This window comes from Pseudochaenichthys georgianus, chromosome 17, assembly GCF_902827115.2.
Source record: "Pseudochaenichthys georgianus chromosome 17, fPseGeo1.2, whole genome shotgun sequence".
Taxonomy (NCBI): domain Eukaryota; kingdom Metazoa; phylum Chordata; class Actinopteri; order Perciformes; family Channichthyidae; genus Pseudochaenichthys; species Pseudochaenichthys georgianus.
Genome location: NC_047519.1, coordinates 25,499,053 through 25,518,950, shown reverse-complemented (window position 1 = coordinate 25,518,950; position 19,898 = coordinate 25,499,053). Strand labels below are relative to the sequence as shown.

General features: G+C 42.8%; 2 protein-coding genes across 7 annotated transcripts in view; one reads left to right on the top strand and one right to left on the bottom strand.

The window, feature by feature from the left end:
* The window catches only part of LOC117462885 (A-type potassium channel modulatory protein DPP6-like), a 110,594-nt gene extending 99,944 nt beyond the window's left edge, over window positions 1-10,650 (top strand). For all 3 annotated transcript variants that reach the window (XM_034105246.2, XM_034105243.2, XM_034105245.2), the window contains exons 10-26: window positions 3,158-3,255; window positions 4,144-4,270; window positions 4,823-4,861; window positions 4,999-5,106; window positions 5,182-5,273; window positions 5,359-5,406; window positions 5,480-5,592; window positions 6,304-6,351; window positions 6,473-6,571; window positions 6,679-6,748; window positions 7,629-7,823; window positions 7,920-7,974; window positions 8,070-8,172; window positions 8,273-8,328; window positions 8,462-8,534; window positions 8,627-8,700; window positions 9,416-10,650. In XM_034105246.2, the coding sequence (XP_033961137.1) occupies window positions 3,158-3,255; window positions 4,144-4,270; window positions 4,823-4,861; window positions 4,999-5,106; window positions 5,182-5,273; window positions 5,359-5,406; window positions 5,480-5,592; window positions 6,304-6,351; window positions 6,473-6,571; window positions 6,679-6,748; window positions 7,629-7,823; window positions 7,920-7,974; window positions 8,070-8,172; window positions 8,273-8,328; window positions 8,462-8,534; window positions 8,627-8,700; window positions 9,416-9,565 (1,548 nt within the window). In that variant the 3' untranslated portion in view covers window positions 9,566-10,650. The remainder of the gene's footprint in view (window positions 1-3,157; window positions 3,256-4,143; window positions 4,271-4,822; window positions 4,862-4,998; window positions 5,107-5,181; window positions 5,274-5,358; window positions 5,407-5,479; window positions 5,593-6,303; window positions 6,352-6,472; window positions 6,572-6,678; window positions 6,749-7,628; window positions 7,824-7,919; window positions 7,975-8,069; window positions 8,173-8,272; window positions 8,329-8,461; window positions 8,535-8,626; window positions 8,701-9,415) is intronic.
* Window positions 10,651-12,266: 1,616 nt separating this feature from the next.
* arhgap21b (Rho GTPase activating protein 21b) overlaps window positions 12,267-19,898 on the bottom strand; it is a 40,720-nt gene continuing 33,088 nt past the window's right edge. For 3 of the 4 annotated variants that reach the window (XM_034104065.2, XM_034104067.2, XM_034104068.1), the window contains 8 exons: window positions 19,730-19,888; window positions 19,526-19,604; window positions 19,326-19,399; window positions 19,131-19,220; window positions 18,753-18,920; window positions 17,956-18,061; window positions 15,529-15,560; window positions 12,267-15,430 (listed from right to left, as the gene is read on the bottom strand). In XM_034104065.2, the coding sequence (XP_033959956.1) occupies window positions 13,853-15,430; window positions 15,529-15,560; window positions 17,956-18,061; window positions 18,753-18,920; window positions 19,131-19,220; window positions 19,326-19,399; window positions 19,526-19,604; window positions 19,730-19,888 (2,286 nt within the window). In that variant the 3' untranslated portion in view covers window positions 12,267-13,852. The remainder of the gene's footprint in view (window positions 15,431-15,528; window positions 15,561-17,955; window positions 18,062-18,752; window positions 18,921-19,130; window positions 19,221-19,325; window positions 19,400-19,525; window positions 19,605-19,729; window positions 19,889-19,898) is intronic. The other variant, XM_034104066.2, reaches the window with a different exon arrangement.

Genomic DNA, 19,898 nt, shown 5'->3' with positions numbered 1-19,898 from the left:
GTGCTTTACAGTTAGTAACAAATCTCAGAGCACTGTGATACGCAGCATCTAACTTTTCCAGGCAATGGGCAGGTGCATTCATATATATCAAATCACCATAGTCCAGCACAGGTAAAAAGGTCACAGTGACTAGCCTTTTCCTGGCTTCAAATGAGAAACAGGACTTGTTCCTGTAGAAGAAACCTAGCCTAACCCTCAGCTTTTTAAGCAGATTAGTGACCTGAAGTTTAAAAGTAAGACAATCATCAAGCCAGATACCAAGGTATTTGTAACAGGCAACAACTTCAAGTTTTGTTCCTTGCGTAGTTACAATATCAAAAACAGGCTCTGGTGTCTTTTCTGCTTTTGAAAAGAGCATTACCTTGGTTTTATCCACATTTAAAAGAAGCTTTAATTCAGAGAGCTGAGTCTGAATAGTGTTAAAAACAGCCTGTAATTTAACACCAGCCTCTTTAATGGACGGACTGCACAGTACATCACAGTATCATCCGCATAAAAATGTAAAGTAGCTTCATCCACATTATCACCTACGCTGTTAATATATATGGAGAATAAAAGTGGTCCTAAAACAGAACCTTGTGGTACACCATTAGAAATGTTTAACCACTCAGAAGACAGTCCATCTAAATGAACACATTGGGACCTTTCAGAGAGGTAGTTCACAAACCACCCCACTGCAAGGCTGGATATGCCAATACTGAGTAGCCTCTGCTTTAAAATGTGATGATCAACGGTGTCAAACGCTTAGTCAATAAACAGAGCTACACAACTCTGCTTATTATCTAAAATACTAGTAATGTCATTTACCACTTTCATTGTCGCAGTGATGGTGCTGTGTTTCTTTCTGAAGCCTGACTGATGTTTAGACAGGATGTCATTTGTACATAAAAACTCCTTTACCTGTTCACTCACAAGTCGTTCGAGCACCTTCGCCAGAACTGACAATTTAGAGATTGGCCTATAGTTATTTAAAATAGTTGCCTCCCCTCCTTTTAGCAAAGGCAAGACATAAGCAGACTTCCATACTTTTGGAGTTGTATTTGTGCTGAGGAAGAGGTTAAAAAGAGAAGTAAGAGGTGGAGCAATAAAATCTGCAGCTATCTTTAAAAAGAAAGGTTCTAAGTTGTCCGGGCCAGCCGGTTTCCTAGGATCTAGCTTAGATAAGGCTTCATGAACAACATTGACAGTAAAAGGAGTAAAACTGAAAGGGTTTTCCAGACCACATTGTTCAGAGGCACGGATTGTGGTGTTCACAGAAGCAGAGTTAGTGACAGAATCAAATAGAGAGCCACAGGACACAAAATGCTCATTAAAGCAATTTAGCATAGTAGCCCTGTCCGATATAGTGCCAGATGCTGTGGTAAGGCACGGAGGTAGCTCATTACGGATCTCACTGGTGGATATCGATTTTATTGCTTTCCAAGATTTCCTAGGATTATTTAGGTTTTCTGTGGTAACTGACAAATAGTACTTCGACTTTGCACTTTTGACATTTGAAGTGAAGCTATTCCTTAGCTGCCTAAAACGCAGCCACTCTATCTCTGAGCCTGATGCCAGATGCCAATAAAATAAGAAAAACACAACATCTACGTAATATTAACTACCGGTATTATATCAAGTGTGTTTTAACAGCTGACAGAGTTTTTTAGACATCACTGGTTGATTGTATTTGAGAGAAGATGGTGGTCACCTCTGGGACCTGAATGTATGCTAATAACTACACTATACCCTCACTGAGGCTGATGGATGTGTACATTAGCCACTGTATGCTAACAACATCACCGTATCAATAGACAAGGTGACGATACGTGTGCACAACTGGTTTCCGTTGTCAGAAGCCAAAGATCACTAAGGCTGCGGCCCCACGAGGACGAATTCGGTCGTTTGCGTTACTGTTTAGTGTCATATAGACCGTTCGGCCACACGAGGACGACCGAATATGGCACTAAACGACTGAGGAAACGACAACGGGTCCCAAGGTGGATAGAAATGCATACGCCACTCTCTGGGGGGTCAAACAGCTCCGTGTGTGCGCCCTATACAGACATTTTCAGATCACTGATAGTGATTGCGCAATAGCCCCGCCTCTCCCCACCTCTTCTGCTCACCTCCGTTTACCCCGCGCCAGTGCTGAAGTGTTTCGCCACCAACAACAACAACAATGGCGGATCGCAGAGTTGCTATCGTGCTCCGGACGCTATTGACCATGCTACAGTTGTTTGTGCAACATCTACAGTAATAATGATGAGGCAATAGCCCCGCCTCTCCCCACCTCTGCTGCTCACCCCCACGTCAAAGTAAACTGCACCCTGAATTCAGATTATTTATCTTTCTCTCGCGAGTGAAATCTAATCTGACAGGATGGAGACACGCAGCTCTGCTCACCTGCAGCTCCTCCCTCTGCAGCAAAACACACACTTCAAGTCAGATCATCACCCTTAGCTATTTTAATTACCTCTCAAACTCCCTAAACTAGTTATAAATATGTTTATGTTTACAGTCGGCCGGGTCACTGATTACTGGATGAACTGCTGCATGAGACAGACACTGGCGCTGTCCGAAGAGAGGGAGGAAAAAGAGAGGCTCCGTGTATTTTATCATTATATTATATAGAGTCGTTATTCATTTGTTTTAAAGCTCAATAAATAACAAAGAAGACCTTTGACCGGCACTTTTATAATTTTGTCCGGAAGATTTCAACTTTAATACACGCTGGCTGGCGAAAAACTCTGCCCGGTTCCCTCGGCCCCCACCGCGGAGAATACACAGAAGGGCAACCATGACAACCATGCTTCTTCGCTGCTTTTGTGGAGGAAGTTACAGCGCCACGTAGAGGCTCCTGCATATGTACTGCAGCTTCTCCAGCGGTTGGAGCTAAACGGAGCGGTCTCGTGTGGGCAGACACTATCCGGATAATTATTGCATGTGGACGGAAGCCGTTTGCGATTGCGTTTGCGTTAATCCTATGCGTTTAGCCGTTTTCGTCCTCGTGGGGCCGCAGCCTAATTGGAGCTTTAAATATTCACTTCCTTGTTGTTATGCATAAGGGACTTTGATGGGTAGAACTTGTTTAACTCTGAAGATGACGGAAAGACAATTCATCACTATCTTGAAGTGAAATCCAGTCTGACCTATCTGGTTTTCTGTTGGCCTGCAGGCTGGGGAGGAGAACCCTGTGGTGCACCTGTCAGTGGTGAGCCTCAACGGGCCCCTGCACACCGTGGTGATGAAGAAACCTGATGACCCCCGCATCGGGTGAGTGGCAGCACAACCCTTCCTCATTGTGTCTGAGGTAACAAGCAACAAAAATAGTCCTGGAGCATTTTCCTAAAGGGGGTAGTTCATCATCAAACTCCAAACATGAGTTTTCCTTTACCTGGAGGGCTATTTAGTGTCTCTGGAATATAATGGAACTACTGTATGTGGCCGTTAATATGGAGAGAAGTTATCATTAGTAATTTATTTTTACTTTATTGTCTGTTATTTAATTAGCTATTTGTGGGTCAGTTAATAGAATGAGCTGTCAATCAAACTGTGTTATCAATACTATGTGACTCCAAATAAAGAATTCAAAGAAAGTAGACACCTCTACGGTCGTTATCTCTGCCACTTACACCAAAACAATCTAGATTGATAAATAGCAATACAGGTAAAAGGATAAATATGTATTTTTGATTCTGGGTTAAACTGCCCATTTAAAGGTCACCCATTATGCAAAATACACTGTTTCTTGTCTGTTAAACATAAACATGTGTCCCCTCTGTGTAGAGATTCTGAAAGTTTCAGGAAAAAAGATTCTCTCTCTTTTTGTCCTGATCCATTTATATAAAAACCTGTCTGAAAATGAGCTGATCAGATTTTGGCCACTTTATGATGTCATAACGATTTTTTTGGCTTGTGTAACCATTAGCCAATCACCAACCAAGGTAACCCCTCCCCCCACCTTATCACGTGAATCTCCTCCTAGAGCACCATTTTGTTTTTTTTAACCAAATACCTCCCAGAGGGGCGTGGGGAGTGGCTCCTTATTTGATCTGAGACCTATAATATATTGATGAAAAACAGTATAATAGGGGACCTTTAGGGAAGCTAAGACAGAGGTCGTCAGCGCCGGACATGCATTCTCACTTTCTTGTTTTCCAGGAGGGAGTATTATATCACCATGGTGAAATGGGCCACCAGCACTAAACTGGCTGTCAACTGGCTGAACAGAGGCCAGAACAACTCCATCCTGACTCTGTGTGAGGCTACCACTGGAGTCTGCATTAAGGTGAAGCCTCCTCTTGACATGGCTTATTCCTTTGTACCCAGACATCTATTGTTGCCCAAAAACACCTACATGAGAAACAACACTGCTCTGTTTGACATGTTCCTTTCATTACGGTGAACACGCGGTTTATTTCGAGTCAATCCCATAAACACCGTTCTGCTGCTGCTAGAGCACCAACATCACAGAAAATAATCCCTAACAAATTTGCTTTCTAGTCCTTCTTTGTTAACGTTTTCTAAAGATTAATCTTCCCCGCGGTTTTTGAAAATGATTTAACTTTTTTTTTTTTAACTGAAGTGTAAATTCTGTTTTTATTATGAATTGTTCATCATTTTAGGGAAATACTTCTCTCCGTTTAATGTTGAAAATACTCTTTTTTTGCCGTGTATTTCTCAAAATATCATACTTTTGATTCATCTTATCTTCCATAAGAGGGACCAGTCTTAAGGCTGAGCACATTAACATAACAATATCTGTAATTCGTATGTAATTTGGATTCAGGAAAATGTCATCATCTTCAATTATACTCTTGTTGTTTTGTTTGTTATACAGAAACATGAGGATGAGAGTGAGAGCTGGTTGCACAGACAGGTGCGTGATGGGAACATTGTTCCTCTGTGGTCGTGTGTAGTTTTTACTTTGTGTGTCTGAGCTTGTAAACAGGAAATGCAAAAGCCCAGCAGGCATGTTTTGGGACACATACAGATGTTTTTGCACCCTCTCTGCAGAATGAAGCTCCGCTCTTCTCCCACGACGGACACAAATTCTTCTTCACCAGAGCAATCCCTCAGGGTGGGAGAGGAAAGTTCTTCCACATCTCTATGTCCACCACTATGGTAATGAAAGACCCTTATAATATCTGTGTTGAAGGTTTGGTACAGTGTGTTTAACGGCCCTTCACTGTCTTCTAGTCGAACACGAGCACAGACATCCTTCAGTCTCTGACCTCCGGAGACTGGGACGTCACCAGCATCCTGGCCTACAATCATGAAAGGAACCTCATGTAAGACATTCAGATGTTTTTTAAACCGCCGGCATCGTGTCGTGGTTTTTCTGTTATTTGATGCTCATGTTCTGATGTTTTCCAGATACTTCCTAAGCACAGAAGACGACCCCAAACGACGGCACTTGTACAGGTCAGATTTTCTTACAGCTTCTGTGTTTTTCTCCAAGTGCTGTTAATGATACTCACTCAGTGCCATCCCACAGCGCCGACACGATCCCTCCGTTCAACCGCTGCTGCCTGTCCTGTGAGTCCAATTGCGGCTATGTGGACGTTTCATTCAGTCACAACATGCGGTACTTCTTACTCAACTGTAAAGGTGAGCATCCTTGACCTTGAATCTCTTGAGTGAAGATTATTTTTATAACTGCAGTCTGAGAGCCTTTTACACTGCAGCACTCCTGAGGATGAGAGTCTGCAGAGAGCCATACTCAGTAAAAAGCGTAACTGAATCAGGGCTCCTCGTCAGGTTGAGAGCTTGTATCGAGCTAGACATGAGCAGATAAAACCAAACCACTGCGGGATCCCTCCGATCAGCCACAGAGCGAAATGTATTGTCTGTCTGCATGCCAACAGTCATGCTGACAGTGTCCTTCTTACTATTTGTCATATAAAAATAGACTTTGTTATTGTTTTCTAGATATTCCTTGGAGGTACACTGTCATTGTTTTAGGTTTTCTGCCCTTGTGGCTTCATCGCAGGGGCACAACAATACCATTTTTATGGAAGCTGATTTGTTCAGGAGGCTAACTCCAAAAAGTGCCAGTGGCTTTCTTTATTAATTGGATCTTTGGAGAGCAGCACCATTGTGAAATAATAAGCCATTTCCTGGTGGGATGGAAGTAGATTATTAACTGTTGAAGCTGTTTAACATGAGACAGGGTTTCCGATGCAGGGATTGCAGAAAAGGACTGGGTTTCAGAGGCTTGATTACTTTTGTGACATTTGAGCCTTTTGTTGCATGCAAATGAACTTCTATTACTGTATTCCTATTCCTGCTAACGGTGTTTCCCTGAATTGTTCCATGTAGGTCCAAATATACCCAGTGTGGCTATCTATAGAACTGAGGATAAACAGAGTGAGTGTTGTCCTCCAACTTCACCACGCACAGCAAACTCTATTGAATTGTATGATTGTTTTGAGTGATGAAAAGATTTGTGAAAGAGAGATTTGAACAAAGGACATTTTTTAATCCGCAGAGGTGTTTGACGTGGAGACAAACGAGAGAGTAAACGACACATACAACAACATGCAGATGCCCATAGTGGATAACAAGACCATCACCATAGACGACTACAGTACGTACTCATGTTGAATTAGCGAATACACGATTTACTATGAGTACATCCTGACAGCCACTCATCATGTATTATAAGATCCGGTAACCGTGTCTTATCTGCTGTAGCTCTGACGATGCAGATCCTGAAGCCAGCTGGATTTGTAGAAACAGCCCATTACCCCTTACTGCTGCTAGTGTGAGTATGAGTACGCCTGCTGTTTTATCACAAAGACATATCAGTGAAACAGTACGAAGAATATTATCAACACTTGAGTGCATTAACTATGATTTACTTTCATCGTTGTTCAAAAAGGATACTGCAGCAGTTTAATATTTCACACATTTAAATGTAGGGGAATCACAGGAGTCTTATTAAGGACAGAATAATTAAAAAATGTGGATATCCAGAGTTTGGGTCAATATCTAAAAAATCTGGATCATACATTTCCCATAATGCTTAAGACAGTGTCATAATATAACATCATTTAATATGCTGGATTAGATTCTTCATTGTGAACATTGTAAGGATAAGGTTGTGGTGAATTGGATTCTGTTACTCAGCAAGCTAATTATTGTATTTCCTTGTAGCTGTTGTGTTCCCTTTACACCTATTTGTACAATGTTGTGTTAAACAGTACATAGTCACCTTGCTAACTGAATCATGTTGCTAACTGAAGGTCCACCATGTGCTCATCAAATGCTAACATTAGCCAAAAATGTCCACCCTGTCAGCACCCTGTATATTTTTGCTGTTTGCATGTACATTGTCTGCTTGTAGTTCATTTATAAAAAAGTGTGGGAGCTTGACCAACATGCATTGCTAACAACATACCATCTACTTAATACAATGAATATGAAGTTTAATGGAAAATCTCAGCTTATTTTCTTTGGAAATGGGGAAGTCTCAAATGCACCTTATGGTGATATTGACTAAACCCTCTATTTGTCCGGTTATGAAACCAAGAATACTAAGATAAAATGTGTGTATTCCTTTAAAGATGATTCACATCTCATTTTAATCTCTGAGAAATGTGTCTTACATTAAAATGGCTGACCTGGCTGTGGTGTTGGCACAGGGACGGGACCCCCGGCGGGCAGATGGTGTCGGAGCAGTTCCGGGTGGACTGGGCCTCGGTCCTGGTCAGCAGCTTCAGCACCATCGTCATCCGCTTCGACGGCCACGGCAGCGGCTTCCAGGGAACCAACCTGCTGCACAAAGTCCGGAGGAAACTGGGAATACTGGAGGAGAAAGACCAGATGGAGGCACTGAGGTTCAGACTCCTGCTTTCACTGCAAGCATGACGGAAAACAAAGCCTTTTTGATTCCCGAAACATTGCAAGTTTGACCAGTTTTCTTTCACTTTTAGGTTCATATCCAAAGAGACTTATATTGATAAGAGTCGAATGGGAGTTTATGGAAAGGTAAAAACGCACCACAAAGAGGCTCACACCATTATATTATTACCATCCTAACGTATTAATTAATTAGACTTTGTTTCTCCCCTACCTTTGTTCAGGCTTATGGAGGATATTTGGCCACGTTGCTTCTGAGCTCTGAGGAGTTTACCGAACTTAAGTGTGGAGCAGCAGTCTCCCCCATCACAGATTTCGAGCTTTATGGTATAACTTCCACGTATTTTTCTACCATGAACATGTTAAAGAGATGCTGAACGAATACAAACATTTCCTGACTCTGTTTTCCCTCTTTCTTAAATTGCAGCATCTGCATTCTCAGAACGATACCTCGGCTCAAAGACAGATTCCCAAGTATATACGGTAAGGTTTTACTGTTTCCTTGCCTTATCCAAATCCCACACCCAATTTGTTAAGCTATGAAGTATTAAGGGTCATTATTGAGATGGTTAGTATGATATATATTATATGGTGGGATTTTCTGTCTTTCCTTCAGAAAGCGAGTTTAGCGCACAAAGCGGGCCTGTTCCTGCAGAAGCAGTACTTGATAATTCACCCAACTGCTGACGGTAACTATAACATTTCTCAATAATGCTGTTAGTGAAACTGTTTAACTGTGATCACCACCTAATGTTGTCTCATCTCTTCTCTACCTCCACAGAAAAGGTTCACTTCCAGCACACTGCCAAGTTTATCAATCATTTAATCAGTAAGAAGGCCAATTACACTCTACAGGTGAGTTTGTGAGAACCACTGCTAGATTCATCATGTGGTTGCACATAGCACTGCTTTCTTCACAGAGGGGTGTTGTCACAATAGCCATGATACAACATACAATGCTATGACCTTTTTATGAGAAACGAAAGGACTTTTTTGTTTAGACATTTCTCCCCTGAGAAGATAGAAATTTTGACTGGAAAGAGCGAAGGAGGGGTTGCGACATGCGGCGATGCTACTTTTTGCGCTACCCAGGCGCCATCATATCTCTTTTTAATGCATACTTCAGTATGGCTTTTTTATGGGAAACTTTTTAAAGACAATTTTTATTGCATTTATACTATTATAAAAAAATAACATTTTATGACATGTCTAATGAAATGTGTACGCTCCTTATATTTTTGTAACGACATATTTACATAATACAATTTTTAAGACATACAATAGTATTACTTTTGTAAGACATACTATACTATGAGTATGTTTATTATATACTTTAGTAAGGCTTTTTATGACAAAATATATGGTCTGTTCTAATTACTTTTTTGGAGAAATAATGGCAAACTATACTAGGATACTTTAAGGTAAACTACGACTCATTTTTTGAATTTTTACACACATAGTTAATCAAGACTTTTTGGAATGTCTAATCAAAAATCATTATTAAAAAAACATGAAGGATGAAAATATTCTATAACTCTATATAAATCCATTCCTGGGTATTTATTTCCAGATCTACCCAGATGAGGGCCACTTTCTCCACAGTGACGGCACGCAGCAGCACCTGAGCCAGGCCCTGGTCAACTTCTTCGAGGTGTGCTTCCGGGTGCCGGAGATACTGACGGAGGAACCGGAGGAGGAGGAGGAGGAGGACGACAGTTAATCTCCTCTGAGCAGCGCCTGGCCAGCTTTACAGCACAACATGTAAGAGATTGTTCAAACCCAGCCAACCCACAACACCTGCTGTCCAATCAGATTTAAGCTCTACTCTGAAGCACCTGCATGTGCTAAAGGGACCTCGACCTACAACCCCTCCCCCCCTGCCCTCGCGATCTCAGATGTGAACCATCTCTGCTTTGGAATATATGGACTAGTTCGCCCTCTAGTGGACAAATGGAGGATCTACTTAACGTCCGTTGAGCAATGTGACAAGGCACATTCATCGGTCGCTTTACTGCACAAAATATCCCCTGTGAAGATCAACTGAGATTTAACTTTTGAAAGACTGCCAGTTTCATTAACCTTGCCAACCAACTTACTGATTATTGTGTTCATGAGTATAATTACTACTTGTTTCTCCGAATTTCTCTGTTCAGTGTCGTGTCTTTAAATGGATGTCTGGCTGCATCAGTCCGTAGTTGCTTTACCAAACGAGGGCAATGTTTTAACTCCAAAAAAAGTGTACAGAAATGGTTACGACATCATATTTTCCCTCTTCCTATTCCTGAATTGAACTCTTGTTCTTTTAGTCGCTGTGCCTTACTGTGGGTGAAATTGTCATGTTGGGAGCCCACATGATACTGGAGTAAATATGGATAGGCCTTGTCTGAACTGCAGACTCACAACTAGATAATTTAATGTTCCTCAAATAATAGCCAGTTATAAGTGAGGGACGCTTAAATCACAAAGCATGGCAGTTTTATCTTAAAACATGGACAGTACAAAATAATTGTATGGCTGCTTGAAAGATGGTATTATACTGACAGAAATGTAAAGAGTATTTGCAAACACAGTTCTTGATATTTACCTTCCAAACTGGCATACTGGTGAGCTAACTATGCTGCATTTTCGTTATTCTGAGAGTTACTTTGACTTGTGTGTGTGAATTGGCTCGAGTCTCTCCCCGTGTCACTTCTGTTAGTATTGTCAGTGGTTTCTAGTCAGCTGATGTACAAAGTGTATACATATTTTATTGTTTAAGTCTTTGTTGTATGTGCAACTTGTATATAAAGCGTTTTGAAATGTATCTTGGAGTAGCTTTCTTTGTCACTTTGTATTATATTAGTATGCAACCCAACAACATACAACTGCTGCAACATTGTATTGTTTAAAAAAAAATCCTAAACCAGTATATACCTTGCTGTGTGTAGTAGAAGTACTGCAGTAACATTGAGGGCTTAAAGTGTTTCCTGTGCAAGCAAAGGGCCATTTCACTTTAATAATAACTTTTATACCTATAAAAAAAGATTCTCTTTCTTTTCGTCTTGATCCACCCATACACAAATCTGTCTGAAAATCAGTTCAGATGTTGGCCACTTTGTGATGTCATAATGTTTTTTGGGGTTGCGCAACCATTAGCCAATAAGGCAACCCCTGCCCACCTTATCACCTGAATCTCCTCCTACAGTATCATTTTTTTTTTTAAACCAAACACTTTGCAGAGGGGCGTGGCAGTTCAATTGTATTTAAAGCTACAGACACAAAATCAGCAATTTTGAAACGGCTGAAACAGAGGGGTTTATGGGATGCTAAAATGGGTGATATGTTTGGTATTTCAGCCAAACACATCAGAGACATGTTTTGAATATATCCGAGAACTATAATATGTTGTTGAAAAATAGTAGAATAGGGGACCTTTAAAATGTTCAAATACATGTTATGAAGTTGGTACTTTCTGAGATAAGAAATGTAACCAAGGCCCAATCCCAAACCACTCCCTCGACCCTACCCCTCCGTGACGGAGTGAACTCCGCCTGGAGCGACACTCGCAGCTCAACGAGGCTCCTTCCTGTCAGATGGAGGGAGTAAATACAGCAGCAAGCTTTGGGACGGCCTCCCCTCTCTCCTGCAGAAACAAATGCCGTAACAAAAAGTTTAAATGAAAAACTCAAATGAAACTCCAAACATCTTTCATTGTGTTTCAAAGCTCTTTTAGTTTTAAACCTGATGTTTATAAGCTTCTTAGTTTTTGCATCGGTCTGTAAATATACACAACTTTATAATAAAATGCACACATTTACCTTTTTCTAGACTAAACACAGGTATGATCCTAAGTTAAACACATGAGGTTATCATGAGGTTGTTAACATCGCAATTTATCAGTGGATGTTTGCTGGAACTACTTGTAAACAGCGTGTTTCCTGACGGACACACACAGCGTGACTCCGGTCAGGTAGAGACCGGTCTCAAGCATGGATGTCTCAAGTCAGCACCGCTGCAGACTCGCTGTTTGAGGGCTTGATAGCCCACTCCCCCTCCACACCCGTTGCTTTGGAACAGCCCTCAATATGGCGGACCCTCCGCGTGAACGCGCAAACGGAGGGGTAGGGTGTAGGGGGCGGTTTGGGAATGGGCCCAAATTGCACAAACAAGATGGATGAAATTAAGAAATATTGTGTCGTCCAGATTGCCAATAATGATCAAGCAGGAACAGGAGTATACTTCTGTCTCATCAGTTGGAAGCGACTAAAATCATTTTTGACTGCCTAAAAGTATAACTGCTTTTAAACATTGATTAGGAGTTTACTAAATGTTGCTTTTTGTCAATGACAATATAAAGTAATCTTGGTAGATTTGTTTGGCCTTTCTTTGCTGACAATACTCTTGTGATTATGTTCTATAATGCGACAGGAAAAATGACCATCTGCCATTGACAACATTTATTTCCAGTGTTTCAGGAGTCTGTCCGAACCCCTCTAACAATCAGAGGACACAGCGGTGGTACAAACAGTCCAGCACGATGAAGAGTTTCCTCATGCCTCTTTCCTCAGAGAAGTACCAAACTGCCCACAACACCCGAACAGGCCTCATGAGCATCATCATCATCATCATCATCATCATCATCATCATCATCATCATCATCATCATCATCATCATCATCATCATCATCATCATCATCATCATCATCGTCTCACAATACTGAACTTAAATCCTGCAATCTGATAGAAATGAAAAGCAAAGCAGCTAAAACATGGCATGTGTATGTACATTTAAGTTACTTATTTTACAAGGAATATTTAAAATTCAAGTTCTGTTAAAATCAAAATATGAAAAACAGGAGAGAAAAAGAAGTATAAAACATGTTAAGACCGGAGTGGAATGCCTAAGTAATGGAAGATCGGCATTTTGTTACATAACTCTTAGAATGACAGAGTCGACAGTAAAAATGTCATTCACAGTAACATCTTCGTGTATCTCAACAAAGACAGTATGGCACCCTTAACAATTCATTGTGAGGCACTTCCTATTATGAAAAAAAACATGATTTTCCGATTTGAATATTTTCTTTTAACTTTTTTTTCCACTTTGCAATCTACCGCCAGCCACTGACAGATGTGTGAAGCACGAACACTAAAAACACAGCATTACAGTTGCATCAGCGGGATGTTGTTCACTGCTCTTTAAACCACATAACTGGGATAATTAATAAGAACTCTATTTTCCGTTTGCATAAGTCCAGTGTCTCCTCGTCACCTCTGTACCTTTGGAGAGGCCCCCTTTGACAGCGGCGAGCTTGTAGGCAGTCCCACGCGCGGGCTGTACCAAAAACACTATTCAAGTACACAGAAAAATAGGAATATGTAAGCTTTAGAGTGAAACACAAGCATCTAAAGCTTTTAGTCAGTATTACAGCAAGCATGTCTGTACATTCTTCATTTGGTTACTGAGAGACTCTGAACATCATAACTTTCTTTACACAAAAATAGTTCCTCTGCAATACTAAAAACTCTTTTTACTACTTCCTATTCATTCTAAAAGTCAGTTTATCCTTAAAGCCACTTAGCTAAACCTTTAAACAATCTTAACTCCTGTCACTGTTCACACTTCCTTGCACAAACTTCACAGGCTCATTGTTTCATGAGCGACAGGTCCTCTCGATCTTCAGCATAACAGGGATTTGTTTTAGGAGAAGATGTCCCCCTGCTGCGCCATCCCAAAGTCATTTGTCAAACAAAAAAAATAATAAAAGAGAAATTAAAAAATGTATAAACACCATTTTGTTTCATGCCTTATACATGAGCAAGGTCAACGATCCCTGTGTGCAGTAATTCTCTTTTCATAAGCACACACAACAGTTAAAGACACAGACATACACACACTCTGGACAATTTTGTACAACATGCTCATTCACTAACGTTGGTCACACAACAGACATTATACTGTCAGACTCCCAAGTACGTACATATCTCACAGACGGAGAACAAACACAGTCACACGCGTCCAACACTCATCACAGGTACTGGTAGAAACGTGAATGGACCACCTGGGAATTTGTGAGTTTATGTGGGTGAGCGGTGGCCGAGAGGCTCAGATTTTTACTCAGGGGGGCGTCCCCCCCGTTCAACACCTCAGCGGGACGAGGTGGGAGTTCAGAGGAGGACGAGGCTCCGAGGTTCTGGGAGTTTGCTCGGCACAGCCCCCCCTGCTGGTCGGAGAGGTCCAGGCTGACCTCGGGGTTGCTGGTGCGGTGGCGCTCACGCACAATCCAGTCTCTAATGGAGAAGTCCTGAGAGCTGCACTTTGGCTTCAGCTGGTCCACAGCCGACAGCTCCGAGCGAGAGCCGATGCCAACGTGCGACCAGCCTCCCAAAACTGACAGCTCTGCAAAGTCCCTCTGACCGCCCATGGTGTGTCTGCGCCTGATGTTCTTCTTCTTGCTGCGGCCCTCGGGGGAGCGGCTCCTCACGCTGCCCACGCCGAACATGTCGTCCACAGACATCCTCAGACGCACCTTCAGCCTGTCGGTGATCTTCAGCTTCCACGCCGGCTCTGCCTTGTCTAACTCGCTCCGAGACGAGGAGCTGAGGCTGCCTGTGGAGCGACCGTTGCCCGACCCCATCACACACGACAGCCTGTTGGAATCTTTATCGCTCCAGGCTCCGTCCAGTGACGACTCGCTGACGGTTTTCTGCTGAGCGGCTTTCTTTCTGGAGAGCGTGTCGCACTCGATGAGTCTGTGGGAGGGGAGCGGTCGAGGAGCTTCCTGCTGCTCTCGGTGATCCAATCTTCCGACTGTGAACACCGACAGGTCGCTCTCGCTGTCCGTCTCCATCGGCCGCCCCTCGCTGATGAGCTCGCTCCTCTCGTCGTCGGCGTCGTCGTCTCCGCCCCGGCTTTCCGCCACGGACTGCACCTCTGGGCTGAGGGTGCTGAGCTCAGCTCCCGTCAGGAAGGTCATGGAGGAGGTGGTGGAGTAATCCGAGGTGATGGAGCAGACCTCCGCTCCGAGCCCGCTGGGGCACGCCTCCGGACCCGGAGCGGCGGCCCTCGCTCGCCTCATTCTGGGCACCGAAGCCTGCGAGCTGGTGCTGTTCATCGTACCGAGATCGGACACCGTGTCGTCGTAGTTGGAAGGCGCGTCCGACAGAGAGGTTTGGTGAGCCATCGGCATGCGATAGCTGAGGTTCGGGGAATGGGGGGGTGAGGCGTAGGGGGAGCTGATGTGAAGGGTGGAGGAGACATGTTTTGGAGGCAGCGAGGGAGAGGGCTGCGATGTCCGGCGGCTAGAAGGAGATTCTTTCACGTTGCTTTTGTCAAGCTGTTCCTCTGAGCTGCTCCTGAGCTTTTCCTTCTCACTGGCTTCATCCGTCTCCCCCTCCTCCTCCCCCGTCCGGCTGCCAGGGGACCAGAGAGGCTGCTGTTGGCTCTCCCCCGGGAGCTCCTTCTCGGGGAACACAGCGTCCAGGTCGTCATCTGAACTGCTGAATTGAGCTTTGTCCTTGGGCTTCTTTCGTTTGCGGCTGGCGAAGAAGGAGGAGCGCAGCATCTCTTTGCTACACTGATCCTTCCCTGACCCCCACAAGCCCTGCTGGTACAGAAACAACACTCATCAAAACGACGGACAAAAGACAGCAAAGAAAATGAATTCAAAAGACTTAGGTTAACAAAACAGGAAAAGGACATTACCTTTGATTTAGAGGAGTCACTACATGCTGAATCTGTATCAAAGAGAAAAGAGCCATTAGTAAACGTCTGCCGACCATCTGAATGACTTAAACAGTGAACATGATAAAGAAAGAGGCGAGGCAGATTGAAAGTTTGTACGGAGTGAAACTGACGGACACGATGAGAACAATGAAAGCAGACGACACATTTTCGGCTCACAAGAGGACGAGAAACCACACGAAGCATTGTGTGAAGAAGTGGATGAAGCAGCAGACGAGGCCTGAGATGATGGATAAGAGAAGAAGTGAAAGTCCAGCAGGAAACCAAGACACAAAAAGCAGCTCATGCTCATGTTTCGATGGAACGACGGCACATCACGGACAAACACGTCAGTCACAGAGCATCACATCACTACAACCAGCTGTAGCCATTCTTTCCCAACTCAAGACATCACAGAGGAGGGGGGGTGATGAGATAGCTCAAACGTTAGGGGCCTGAGCTGAACAGTCACAGTGAGTGTATGTCGTGGTCGATATAGCTGGCGCAGGCAAGCCTCAGTATAATGAAAAGATTGCTCTTACTCCAAGCTAGATAAACATACTCAACAACATAAAAAAGCAAATCAAAGAGTTCACAAAACTCTCACTCTGCCAAAAGAAGAAAACACGCAAACTGCAGCTAACAAAGATAAGCAGATTAATAGCCCTCTTCCACCAAACCAGTCACAGGAACCATGGCGCCACAAGAACTCGGGATCTGAGAGTCCCATTTAAAGCATTTCAAGAGAAACTTGTCTCTATTGTTAACATCAGGAATGCCTGACCCTTGCCTGTATGTTAGGGATGGGCTCCAGTGCATCCTTATTGTTTGAATAAAGCTCAAGGGAAGTTTTACGAGATGGACTTTGACCAATCCCGCCAAGTACTTGGGCAAATAACCAAATCCTCTGGTTAAAGATGTCTGGGCTCCTGAAAGAGTTCCTGGGTGGAAATGAGCTATTAATGATCAAAATGAGGTTCAAAATGTGTGCTTGTCAGTGTGTTGGGTAGGAAGGCAGTGTGTGTGGACATTTAAGTGACTGATGTAGGTGTTGGATGTTATGTAACAGAGACAAAGATTCTGAAATAAAGACATCACAGACAACAAATCAAAACGACACAAAAGGAGGCATCTGAAACAAAAAGCTATCCGTCGCAACAAAAAAACACTACATAGACACAAGCTCGTCCACTGCTATATGACAGCATGTGTGCCTCTGCATCGACATGTCACCTAAAATGTTGTGTGTGTGTGTCTGTTTGAGTGTATGTGCTGGGGAACATCCAGCTCAGTCCCACAGCTACGACCCCCACCCTCAGACATCATGACAGAGTATGCCACATGACCGGGAGAGAACCTGAGGTTGACCGTACCATGCTACTTGTCCTTGCGATCAGCTTTAGAGACAACAAGAGACAGCAGAAGGGCTTTCAGAGAAAGTACAGCAGCATCGCTCTGTATCCCCTCATTGTAGGGTATTAAATATGAGACGTGCACACCACAGGAAAAATGACAAACATCGACTTCTCTTTCTTTCTTTTTTATCCTTTTTCCTCCTTTCGCCCAAATTTAAAAGAGCTGCGGGTTTCTGCAGACTAGGCAGCTACACTGGGCACAACACTCGTCCTTCTTCCTACAGTCCCAGCTGTCCATCACTGACATAACAGAGTCCACCAGCGACATCATCGAGTGATAGACGCCGCCCACTTGGCCTGTGTCAAGATTGGGTCATGTGTGAGTGCTGGACAGGAATAGGGGAGAAAAACAACACACTACACACAGAAGGGCAGAGGTCAGAAGGGTTAAAACTTCCACGGTTTATTTTGGTTTGTTAGATTCTCTTTGGGAAAGAACATGCCGGGTTCACGTGAGAGACGAGGAGGAGGGGAAGAAAAGAACTGAAAGAAAAGGAGTCGTCGTCTCAACACAGGTAAAGCACAGGGAGAAAAAAATGACTTGAGCGAGAGAAAATAAAGAGTAAAGCAAAGAAATGAACGGAAATAAACTTTAACTATTTGGCCAAAAAATAACACCAACAGCGAAACAAAACAGACTGTTATCCAAAAACAAACAAATAAATAAAGGCTTAACGTACTGCAAGGTATTTTTCAATAATTTTCCTATGATTAAAAAGTATTTATTGAAAGAATACTGAAAAAACTTGCTTAAACAGAAACAAATAAAATGTTAACTTAATAAACGTGGTTTTGCTCAAAGCATTTCAAATGATAATAGGCATGGTGTTCATCGTCTCAGCATAAAGAGTTAACACACTTCTAACATTCCATCTTAGAGCACAGATATTTGAATAAACTGTAATATCATGACATTTTGTATTGCTGTTAATATAATATTTTTGCTGTGGTGGTGCTGGACCGTGCTCCTGAGAGAAAACCCTCAGAGACTTACCCGAGACTTCGCCCGGTGACGCTGACGTGCGGCCGATGTTACAGAGCAGGTGGTCGATGTTGGGCACGGGCTGAGACTGCACCGTCCTCTCTTGCTCAGCTGTGGTCTGGAGACAGAGGTGGGAACCAGAGGAGGAGAGAGAGCAGAGAGAGGATGAGTGATTGAATAAAACACTCAAATACATGCACAAGTTAATTGTATCTAAAGCGGCATTGATTGTCTGACTGAAAGGATTCATAAATTGGAGTAGCTTGGTTCTGTTCTCCACCAACAAAGTCATTTGAGACACTGCTAATACAAACATATTGATTAGTTCAGCTTGAAATAGCAATATAGTGCTGCAATAAATAAAATATTAATTCCAATCTCATCTTTTGGCTTACCACAATTAAATGAACTTGACCGACTGTGGTATTGATGTTTAAAAACTCGGCTGCATATCAAATCAAGTGCTGAACTTACATCCAGCCACCAGGGGGCGACCAAGATGTTTTGCAAAACCTTTTTGTACTATTGTATTTATTTTATTTGCTTCTTTGCAAATTCAAAATCTCATTTTTATTTAAGATGTATACATTAACAGCAATAAAGCATATTCAAGTGAAAGCATTTCATTTAAAAATGTGAAAAGGGGCAATGCAAATTTCTCTTGTAAATAAACAACCATGACGACTTGTCTTAAAATAAAACTGCCATAAGCATGAACAGAAATAGTAGGTTTGTATATGACAGTTGATTTCTATCTATGATAAAACAACAACAAAGGAAGAAGAAGGAAAACATGTTTTGCCACTGACCACAGGGTCCTCGTCCCCGTCGTCAGTGAAGAACCACTCGAACTGCTGGATGAGGTTCTCAACTATCTTGCACTGGTCCGGCATGTGATTGACCATGTTGGTCATGTTGTCCTCAGACGTCCTGACCAGCGTAGGACCAAACACTATCGCCAAGTTACGAGGCTCCATCTAAACAGATGAGGAAAGGACACATTCAAAAGGTAAAAGTGCTTTTATTGTCACTATGTTCTTATTACAGGCTTGTACAGAGCAAGATAGAAAGGTTCCAGGGCCAGTCAGGTTTAATTAAATAATCCTCTAAAGGACACTGGATTGAGGAAGGATTGGAGGATGTTACCTAATGACATTAACACTGACAGATCCTGTTAACTGCCGTACCTTGTTCATTTCACAGTTGTCAGAAACCTTCCTGAGGTGAGCACAAAGGTATTTCAGAGTTTCATAGTGATGATCAGGTAATTCTTGTATCTGCAAGAATTAAAAAAGGGAAGCAGTTTTGTGATTAATGATATGCATAGTATGTAATGTAATGTAATTGAAATGAATGCTTCTCCTTTCAGATGTTTCACTAACCAGCCTCTTGAGCTCCTTTAATCTCTCCACTGTGTCTTCTGTTCTGTTGGCTTCAATAAAATCTCCATACTTTTCTGTGAATAAAGCAGAAAAACTGTTACTTTGATTTGAACATAGAGGAATCAGACAGAATATTCAACAATATTAAAGTCTTTGTTTGTCATATCTTGGTCACGGTCAGTGTATTTACAGAATCTCACCATTTGTAAACATAGGTTCTGGAAGTTTCCGGAAAAAGGACTTAAGTAAACTACTGATGACATTGAGGTCCCGCCATTTCTGCAGAAAAGCGAAAGATGGAGAGAGGGTTAAGCCAAAGCTTACAGTACAGATCTGTCACTGCTAATGGATGTTGTCAGTAAAGTGGAACACTGTACTGCGCAGCCCGACTGTCAGTCACTCACGTCTTCCTGGACGTCAATGTCGTTCATGCCTTTGCTGTTGAGCTCCTCCTGCATGCTGGAGATGGCAGCGTTGTTCCCAGGCACTCTGTAGATCCCTGTGTACTCCAGACCTCTCTCCTCCACCACGTTACAGCACACCTCCACGATCAGAGGAACAAACTGCACAACA